The 11163-nt window shown below is 40.3% G+C and overlaps 1 protein-coding gene across 1 annotated transcript in view; it reads right to left on the bottom strand.

Moving 5' to 3' along the window:
* CNTNAP5 (contactin associated protein family member 5) overlaps nt 1-11163 on the bottom strand; it is a gene marked incomplete at its 5' end in the record, with an annotated part of 853982 nt that overhangs the window by 660708 nt on the left and 182111 nt on the right. The window contains one exon of the mRNA XM_004390491.3: nt 9300-9447. Within this exon, the coding sequence (XP_004390548.3) occupies nt 9300-9447 (148 nt within the window). The remainder of the gene's footprint in view (nt 1-9299; nt 9448-11163) is intronic.

Below are 11163 nucleotides of genomic sequence, written 5' to 3'. Positions count from 1 at the left end.
GCTAGGGACCCTAGCCAGTGATTATCATTTAGCTGAAGTGCGGCCAGAGAAGGTATTTAAAAATATTTGTATTCCTGGGTGATTCTTCTACATAGTTAGGGTTGGGAACACAGGTAGGGGATGGAGAGGGGAGGGTGTTAGCCTAGTAATTCCTGGCCTAGGCAATAGATAAACTTTGCCCTGGAGCATTTTAGCTGCACATACTCAGAAATTCTAGGCTGTTTAGTTTGGTTTTGTGAATAAAACAATAGTCTGGGCTTTAGAAGATTGATTATGTTGTTTTCCCTCCAACAAAATGTCCCTATGGCATACAAATAAATACTTTCAGATGCTGATTCTTGTCAATACAGGGCATAGAGGAAAGCCCATCCAGGACCCATACAGAACTGGGTTCAAATCCTGCCTCAGAATTTATTGTGACTCTGGAGAAGTTTGTTCATTCAACAAAATGAATTGCTATTAATTGAAATGGGCCTGGTCTCATGCTGAGAACTTGGAAGCTATGTAGATATGGTTCTTGCTCTTATGGAGCTCATAATCTGGTAGTTGAGACAGGTAATTCACAATGAAATAAACAAATAAATAGATTTTTATAAATATGCACATAGAGTGAAAACGGTAACAGCCAGAACTTGATAGAACTGCCTTGTTTTTCTAGGCCTCACAAGTTTTCCACCTTTGACAGGTGCAGTCTTACCATTTTTCTATCACTCATTTTAGTGGAAAATATTTGAGTTTTCCTTCTCTGACAGGTTTCCACCTTACACAGGTTCCAGCTTTCACAGGTTTTATTGTATATATGTGTGTATGTGTATGTATATATGTGTGTATATATATATATATACGTATATATAAAGAGAAAGAAAGAGAGAGAAAGAGCAAGCTTGGGTGGTAGGTGGTGCAAAGAGTTAAGCACCCAGCTGCTAACCAAAGGTTGGTGGTTTTGAGCCTACCCAGAGGCATCTTGAAAGAAAGGCCTGTTGATCTATGTCCAAAAAATCAGCCATTGAAAATCTTATGTTGCCTCTTGGAGAAAATGATATTAAAAGTGAGACTAATTAAAAGCGTTGAGCAGAAGAAAGCAGGCGTGGTGTCTTAGTCATCTAGTGCTGCTGTAACAGAAATACCAAGCGTATGGCTTTAACAAACAGAAGTTTATTCTTTCACAGTCTAGGAGGCTAAAAGTCCAAATTCAGGGTGTCAGCTCCAGGAGGAGGCTTTCTCTACTGGCTCTGGAGGAAGGTCCTTATCATCAATCTTCTCCTGAACCAGGAGCTTTTCCATGCAGGAACCCTGGGTCCAAAAGACTTGCTCTGCTCTTGGCACTGCTTTCTTGGTGGTATGATGTCTTCTTGTCTCTCTGCTCACTTGTCTCTTTTATATCACAAAAGAGATTGGCTCAAGACACAGTCCAATCTTGTAGATTGAGTCCTGCCTCATCGACACAACTGCTGCCCATCCCACCTCATTAACATCATAGAGGTAGAATTCACAACACACAGGAAAATCACACCAGATGACAAAACAGCAGACAATCACACAATACTGGGAATCATGGCTTAGTCAAACTGATACACAAATTTTGAGGGGACACAACCCAATCCATGACAGGTGGGGATGGGGCATCCCAGAAAGAGGCAACAGCAAATGCAAGGGCCCTGTGAAGAGAACAAATTTGGCATGATTGAGGGCCAGAGAGAAACCCATATGGTCTTGGCCCCTGATTGGGAGGGCGCTGTGCTAGACAGCGTGGCCTGTGACTGAGGCACAGCCAGAAGCCATTGAAAGGTTTTCAGCAGGCATAGACTCAACTATGTATTTTATGATCCTGCTGGCTGTAGCAAGAATAATGGCAGAAAGAAGTGACTAGTAAAAGTAGGTTGTTTAGTCAAAATTCAAGTGGTAAAAGATGGTAACTGAATGGAGTTGGTGTCTGTAAAGATTCAAAGAAATGGGTATATTTGTGATGATTGTTGAAAGTAGTACTGACAGCTTATTTATGGATTTGCTATGGGAAGTAAGAGAGATGAGAGACTTCAAGAAAGACTACAGGTCTAGCTTGGGCAAACTGATATTTACTGATAAGAATATCTTCTCCTGCGGGAGAAGATAACTGAGTGTGGTAGGAGGGTACGAGTTGAGTGAGTGTTCCCTTTGAGATATATTAAATTTGAGCTAATTATGACATAACCAATTTGAGATATTAGTCAAATAAATGAATATATATTCTTAGAGCTGAAAAGAAATATTTGGCTTGGGATGCATGTAACTAAACTTTCTTTGAAAGTCACTTGACCTTTATGAACTTCCGTTTCCTTTTCTATAACACATAGGAATAATGATTCTTGCTTTAAAGGATCACTGTGAGGTTGCACAATATTGTGCCTATTAAATGGTGGGGGGTTGTTGTTAATGATGATGATGGTGGCAATACTAATGACAACAAATAATTTAATGAAGGAAAGGTTGCTAGAAATAGGGAAAATACTTTTTTCTCTCCTCTAGGAAGGGTTTTCATTAACCACAACTCAGGATGGTTCTCCTCATCTCTCCATTTCTCCCTCTATTAGTCTCACAGAGCAGGCATTATTTTATGCAATTCTCTTTTGACATCCTTATTTCAGCTAAACATATTTCTATCACCAACTCAAAGATAGAGCAGGATCCAGCTCCTTTATTTACTTGGTTCACCAACATAAACATGTTTGGCCAAAGACTACTCAACCTGAAAATTGATGAGAGAGAGAAAACCCCCACATGAAAGTGAAGACTCAGATATCCTGGATGATAACAGAAGCAACATAGGAGGAAAAACTGCAATGGAGGCGGTATGCAATGACTCTTAGGAGAAAATAATGTAGCAACACGCAAAGACTTGGTTGCAAAATTCCACATATATTAATATATATGGAAGATGTGTAATAGATAAAATAAACATGAAATACAAGAAAAGGGTTACACTTGTTCAGAATAACTATCTGTAAGAACGTTAAAATTATTTTCTTGGTTTACTATGCGTACTCCTTGGAACTATTTAGCAGTAATAACCTTAATATGAGAAGACCCGTGTTTGAGTTTTTGTAGATTGCTGTGGGAGACTGTGCCTTTCCCTGCAGTGGAGCATAGAACCGAGAACCTGGAGATGGCAGGAAGCTGAGACCCCAGAGCCTGTGATGAAGGAAGCGAAGACAGCAGGCAGGCACGGCTTTGGATCTGAGACAGGGCTCTTGCCTGTTGGAGGGTGTGGTTAGTGTTTCCCAAAACAGCAACATACAGTGGTAATGGTGAGGTTTTCTCTGTAGATATACATCTATATTAGTACTAGCTGCCATTTGCTAAGCACAAACTATCTGCTAGATATTCTTCTAAATATAGTAACTCAAAACGTTCTTAAAGTAATTGCCATTGTCATTGTATAGATGAGGAAACGGGCTCAGAGAAGTGAAGGATTTCTGCCAGAAGGTTTATCTTTTAAAAACAGACCACCCGATCAATTGTTCACATCTTAATGATGGTTTAATGAAGCAGACATCTGCGCATGCAAAAGGAATCTGTTGCTCTGAACTTCACTGTGGCCAGCTCCAAAAGAAGGCCCCTGGTGACAAGAAAGTGACAGGAACATAGGTAACATGGAACAGGTCATCCTGGCATGTGTAATAGGAAATAAAGGCAATGAAAAACAAAACTTATTTATTTTTTAACAAAAAACTTATGGAAAATAGAGGCATGGTTTTGCTCCAACTGATTTTAAAATAAAATGTATCTGAATAGACCCTGGAGGCTCCAAACACCTTCAATTTTAAAACTGCAACCGTGAATAATCTTGATTATTCAATGAGAAAAAATGTGAAGTATTTAAAGAAGGCTCTCATAAGTGACATTCTGATAAACTCATACTTTCAGTACCTACCGATAAACTGAATATATATATAAATGAGAAAAGAGAACCCCATTAGAAAGACTACTGCAATTTTTAAAAATACAATAAAAAATGTAAAGTGAGTAAGGTTAGCTAATTTCTAGGTCAAACAAATTAAAGAATCACTCATTAAATATTTCCAGTGTAAGCACTGATCTAGGTCCCAGGAAGGAGACAGGTAGGTCATGGCCCCCACCTTTAGAGAGCAGACTACTGATTGGACAGACCAAGCACTAGGCATTTTGGGGATAAAAAGACTTAGGCTTTAACCATTAAACACAAAAATGGGGCACAGGATGAGGTCTGGGAGTCAAGAAGACTTTAAATGTAGGTGAATGGCAATCAGGAGTCATCCAGGTAGAAGAGAAGGAGGATATTTCAGACCAAGGCAGCAGCAAGTGTGCAAATGTGGACCCTGGAGAGTAGCTCAGAGTGAAGCAGGGAAATGTATGTGTGCCTGTAGTGAAAGCTGACAATGGGGAGGACGTAGGAAATTAAAATGGAGGACAGACAAAAGTCTTTGAGAAGTGTGGACTCTGCTAAAGGCTATGAGCAGCCACCGAAGGAGACTAGTCAGTGCTCATTTCAAAAAGTCCTCAGAATTGAGAGACCACGAGCACAGCTACTGACGTGCCAGGTGAGGAAAGATGATGACTCAGGCAGCAATAGGCAGGTTTTGCATAAATAAATTGTTGTCAAATATATGAAAGAAAAAACGAATGAGTGAATGCATGAATATGCTTACATTTCCAAAATGGAACCGGTCTTAAAGCTTAAATTATAGAGCTATAAGATGTCTACCGATCTTTGGCAAAATACTCAAATGGATTTTCAAGACAATATTTTAAAAGTCCGTAGAAAAGAAATTACTTTCCTTGAAACTACATTGGATTAGTTAACGATGAGTAATTCCAGATAAACTTGATTTCCAAAGCTGAGAGAACAAGACTGGACCGATACATGTGTCCATCCATTCAACAAATATTTATCAAAGATCTATTTGTGCTACTAGGTGCTGGCACAAAGCAGACACTGCCTGTTCTTGTGGGGCTTATGTTCTAGTGATGGGACTTGGGAAGTTGACATCACACAACTAAGTAGAAACAACAAACAAAATTCTGGTTTGTGGTAGGTAGGATACAGAAAATAAAAGTGTGCCATGTAATTGTGGGTTAATGGTCGGTGCTCAGGAAGTGGAGGAAGGCAATTACAGAGGGGCAGTCAGTGTGCACTTCTCTGAAGAGGTGACATTATAACTGATACTCACAGTGCCAGAAGAAGCCCCAACCATATAAATTCTGGGAAAAGTTGTTCTAAGCCTAGGGAAGAGAAAGTGAAAGGCTTGAGGTAGAAATGCCTGTCATGTTTTGGGAACGGTAAGAAGGCCAATACGGCCATAAAGAAGTAAGGTCAAGTTGAAGAGGTAAGCCAGATATGTTCAATGAGGACTTATTACATGTCAGAGAGGATTCTCAATTTTATTTTAACTGAAATGGACAGGAGAATGACATGATTTATTACTTATAAGGCTTACTGGCTGGAGAGTGGAAATGGATTAGGCTGGACTGTGGCATGGGAGCAGAACTTCAGGTAGAGGCTACGTGACTGATATGGGTGAGTACGACAGAGGCTTCAACTCATAGAAGTGGAGAAATACATGGATTTAGGATATGTTCTGGAGGAAGATCCAATTGGAAGAGCTAATATGAAGGAATAATACTTTTTCTAGGAATACTGTTTCCTTGGGTTTTGCTCAGGTAAGTGGATGAATAGTGGTGCCATTTGCTGAGATGGGGGACATATGAACAAGCAGGTTGGTGAGGGGAAACAGCAATCAAGAGTTCTGTTTTTGCCATATTAAATATATGTTATTTATTATATTTTCAAGTGGATATATCAAGTAGGCAATTATATATATAATTCTGGTGGTCATGCCTGGGTATACATACATGGGGTGACTGTTGCCATTGAGTTGACTCCCACTCATGGTGATCTTATGTAGAAAAGAATGAAACATTGCCCAGTCCTGTGTCATCCTCATGACTGTGGGCATGTTTGAGTTCATCACTGTGGCTACTGCACCAATTCATCTCATCAAGGGTCTCCTTCACCCCCACTGGCCCAGATGTCCTCCTCTAGCAATTGATCCCTCTAGATGACATGTCCAAAGCAAGTGCATCAGGCAATGTTCTGTTGTGATTCATTGACTTTCAAAATAGGTCATCAGGCCTTTCTTCCTAGTCTACAAGCTCTGTGGAAACATGTCCAGCATTGGTGACCCTGATAGTATTTGAAATTCCAGTGGCATAGCTTTCAGCATCATGGCAACACACAATCCACCACAGTACGACAAACAGAGAGACAGATGGTAGAACCAGCCTACAGATTGTGTTTAAGTTTAGCTAGGGTTGCAGTGTAGATGGAAAGGAGTAGAAGACTGAAACTAAGCCCTGAGATCCCAGCATCACAGAGGTGTTGTGGAGAGTGAGAAGGGTAGCCAGGGCGAAAAGAGGAAAAGCCTGGCTGTGTAGTGTCACAAAAACTGAAAGAAGGAAGAGCTGTAGAAAAGTGGAAGCAGCTAGTTGAAGCAAATGCTGCTGAGAGGTTGTGTGAAAAGAGAACGTGAAATGACCATTAGATTTTGCCACATGACGTCACTGGCGATATTGAGGGAAGAAGTTTCTATGGAGCAATGGAGTCTAAAGATGATGGAATTAGTTTGAGAGAGAAGGGAGGTGAGCAGATGGCAACAGAAAGCAAAGACAAGGGTAAGAGAGAAGCCATTGTGTGAAGAGAGGAAGAGAAGGACAAGGGATTGCTAAATAGGGCCACAGGATAATTGTTTGTTTGTCTGTTGGTTTAAATGTGTGTGTGTTTTATTTTCTAAGATGGTAGATAGCTGTCTTAGGCTGGGTTCTCTAGAGAAGCAAAACCAGTAAAGCATATAAACATATAGAGAGATTTATATCAAAGAAAGAGCTCACTTAATTGTAGAGGCTGGAACGTCCCAAGTCTGTGGATCAGGATAGAGGCTTCTCCTGATTCACATAGCCACAGGGGCTGGCGAACCCAAGACCGGCAGATCAGAAAGCAGGGCTCTCGCTCACAGGCTGTGAATATCAATGAATCACAAGACTAGCAGATAAGCTGATAGCTCAAGTCCCAAGAACTGGAGGTCAGACGAACAGGAGGCAGCTGGAGGATCCAGAGGGAGCAAAAGGCCAGAATGTCTGCTTATATTCGGATGCAGGCCATGTACCCAAGGAAATTCCCTTTCAACTGATTGGCTACTCACAGCAGATTCCATCATGGGAATGATCACATATAAACACTGAGAATCATGGCCCAGCCAAGCTGACACACAAACTTAACCATCACAATAATACAGTGAGGTGTTACATTTATAGGAATGATCCAGTAAAAAGGGAGATATGTTCCTGAGATGACAGAAGTGGTAATAGCAGAAATAAATTCCTTGAAAGAGATGATTGAACCCAGACAGCAAGCTCAAGGGTTGGCTTTAGATAGAAACTGAGAGATGTGCCCTGCCCTCCCCCTGCTGCCAAAGGGAAACAGCACCAAGGAACCAGGACTAGTGGTTGGAGATTATAGCAAAGTGCTAGCTTGAGGTTCTCCGCAGAGAAGGGCATTCTCTGTCTGACAGCTCCCCAAGATGGTGAATGTCCCATTACTAAAGATGTTTACCTGAAGGCAATTAATTATCTTAAGAGATACACCAGCTATAATAGTATGTGGAGAGAGGTAGGACTGGGCTACCTCAAAGTCAGGCATTCTTATCTTGGTGCATGAGTGGGCATTAGCAGATACTGGAGATAAATGATACTATAGAAAAATGGGCATGTGGGGATGGGTATTCTTTTGATGAGAAGGTCCCTAGCCGTCATCAGATTCTCAAGGGGCTCCTAATGAGAAAACCTAAACACGCTGCTCAAAGGTCTCTTTCAATCTGTAATCCATGATTTAACTGGATTCTATAAATATTTCTGCAAAAAATCCATAAAGTATGGGCTGAATAATGAGCATTTTAAAATGAGGAAAACTGACAAGACCGGGAGAAAATAAAAGGAAGAGGGCAAGTCAAAGGATAACATAGATAATCAAGCCACAGTAGGTGGCTGGAGAAATAATACATATAATTTTCTATTTCATCATGAAAGCTTCATGTTCAATGTAAAAACAAACCTCCGAGTAGTGACAACTCTTTATCAAGTGAAGCAGCAGCAGGAGCATCTGGATGCCTCCTGTTGGGAGCAGATACTCTTATTGGACTAAAAAGTTCACCAATGGATCTGTTCTAAAACACATTCTTTCTGAAAGTGCTGGTTCATGGTGAACATAATCCTTTCACAAGTATATTTCCTCTGTGCGGTATTTTATTTTCCTGAGACATCTATGTCTATAGTTTACCCGGCGAGCTGGTTAACATACAACTTTTTGGGTCCCCATTCCCAGATATCATAAATTCAGTAAGTATGGGGTGGGGCCTGGGAAACGGCATTTTTAAGGAGTCCTGCAGATGATTCTGAGGCAGGCAGCCAGTTGGTCACACTATGAAAAAGAGTTTAAACTTGTAACCCACTGGGCATGCCTTTAACCAAAGACAGGAATCAACTGAACCAATTTATATTAAAGTGCTAGTGATCAAATGTGTTTATTCATTAGGGGCCATTAAGTTTTAGCATATAAACAGGAGAATGTCACTGCTTAAGGCAGGAAAAAAATCATGATAAAATTTTGGGTTTCATTACCAAGCCCATTGGGGAGAGTTACAGGGATGGGAACCCTCCCTGCATAATTCTGGCCTTATCCTAGACCTACCGGTCTCTTCTACCCTTGTTCGCATCCTTCCTCATATGTAAGAAGGATCTCTAGATTCAAATTCAGTACAAGCATCTCAAAGATGAATGGATGCCTAGCATAATTCCAGGAGAGAAGCACTCCATGAGTTACCCAAGGTTGCAATATTCCTTCTCATCGAGTTCCAGAACAAATGAAGAGAGACAAATTTATCCCCTCTTGGCTAGGGGGTAAGGGGTACTTTATAATATCTCACCTCACATCTCAGGTAGAACTGAGCATAGATTTTTCTGTTACTGCAAAGGACGAATGGTAGCTCCAATTCCAAGGGCACATAACTTTGAAAATTTTTGTTAAGGCCTTATCACCCCACCCCTGCCAAGCTTCTTCACTCCTAAAGAAAAAGGAAACTTCTATCTGAGATGAATTGTACATCTTCAAATATCTGTAAGTTACTAAAGTCTAGATATAACTTTAAAATGAGATGAAGGCCCTGCAGATAAGGTGACTCTCTGTGGGTAGTGTCAGTCACACACACGAACACGGTATGCTGAGTACTTACTATAGGAACATCCGTAGACCTCAACCCGCATGCCGATTTTTCCGCTTGGATTCCACTGCAGGGGCACAAAGCGAATGAACCGGGCCCTCACCGAGTGTAGCAACTTGTGGTGTACCACGCTGTCGGCATTCATGTTTCCTGCAAAGGTCTGGAGAGAGAAAAGCAGGCTGGGTGAGGTACCTGACGCTGTCTCTTTCCCAAGTCAGTACTCAAGGACTATCAATGGAAGTCTACATGGAACTCCACGAGGTTTCTCAGGGCAAGCCCTCAATTTCTCAGAGATTTCAAATGAAATCTTACTTGGGTGAAAATGCTACGCTATGTGTTGATTTTTTTGTGTTTTTTTTTTCTGGAATACTATGCAATGATCCTTAAGAAATAATAGCCCCCAAAGAATTTTATGAATAAAAAGAATTCTAGCAAGTCATAAGACTCGACACTTAAATATTAGCTTGACAAAGTAAATAATCCAATGAACTTCCGATATTCCTGACATTCATTATCATTGTGACATGAGAGGTAACTGACAATCTCCTCTTAGAAGGAAAGGCTTTCACTGAAGTAGTTGTTGCTATTAATCGAGGCCAGGCACTATGCTAAGCACTTCTCATGATCATTATTACCGTTATATAGATTAAAAAAGGAAGCCCAGAGAGAGAAAGAGGGAAGAAAAAAATTCTCCAAATTACCCAATTGGTTCGTAATTGGCCTCCGATTCAATTCCAAGTTGTTCTATTTTAAAGGCTATGTTTTTTTCTACAGCTCCACGCTTTTCCACTATTCCATTGTTAATTATTACAGGAAAGAGAACATGAGATTCAAATTTATGTGTAGCTCATTTTCACATTTCCTTGTGAAGTTTAAGCAAAGGAACACACAGAGCAGGAGCTATTTTGCCCATTTAATTTATGTCTTGTCATCTTCATTGGGATGAATGATTTCTGGGGGAGAACAATTTTCTGCAGACAGAACTTGAAGGCTCATAGCTATCTAAACTTTAAGATAGAATGCCATCTAACACACTAATTTGCTTGCTTTTTCAGCCTCAAGCATTCACAAAGAAAGCATGTTCATTGATGTGCAATCAAAACCAAACAGCAAATAGATGATCCATTGGTTTCTCAAATGGCTAAAGTGAACATTAAGTAAAGAATTTTGTCTACTTAATGAAATCCATTTTCAAAATCCATTTTCAAAATCCAAACCTTAACCTTAGTTGCGTGCTGACCAAACCAAAACCAAACCAGGTACCATCAAGTAGATTCTGTCTCATAGCAGCATCATGGATGTCAGTGTAGGACTGTGCTCCATAGGGTTTTCAATGTCTGATTTTTTTGAAAATAGATTGCCAAGACTTTTTTTCAAGGCACCTCAGGGTACGTTTGAACCACCAACCTTTTGGTTAGTACTTGAACGCTTAATTGTTTGTGTCCCTTAAAACTTTTTATATCTTCACAACACCTGTGAATCTAGAATACTTGAACAATCTCTGACATTTCTGCTGCACACAAAACATCCAGTGACTAATAACTCTGACACCAGGCAAGGGATATCATCACTGTTATGTATTGAAAGTGACTTATGAAGAAGGAAGAAGCTCACTTTCAATTTTCCAGCTACGCCTGCAGCAAAACTCTCATGTAAGAGAAAGACTTGATGGAGAGGATCATAGCGTCTGTGGCTCCCGAAGATTCAAGTCCAGCGTTCCAGCTCACAGTTTTGTCGAAAGTTTGGCCTTTTTCTCTTCATTGAAGCAAAGACTGACTTTATGTGCCAGGTTGCTTTTCCATGAAGGTAAATGTAATTATACTGCTAACACCATATGTGAAGTGATATAATATTAATTTGAGGTAAATTGTGATAA

This window comes from Trichechus manatus, unplaced genomic scaffold (assembly GCF_000243295.1).
Source record: "Trichechus manatus latirostris isolate Lorelei unplaced genomic scaffold, TriManLat1.0 scaffold00303, whole genome shotgun sequence".
Lineage (NCBI taxonomy): Eukaryota > Metazoa > Chordata > Mammalia > Sirenia > Trichechidae > Trichechus > Trichechus manatus.
Note: the sequence above shows the minus strand (reverse complement) of the source record. Positions and strands in the feature narration are given on the sequence as shown.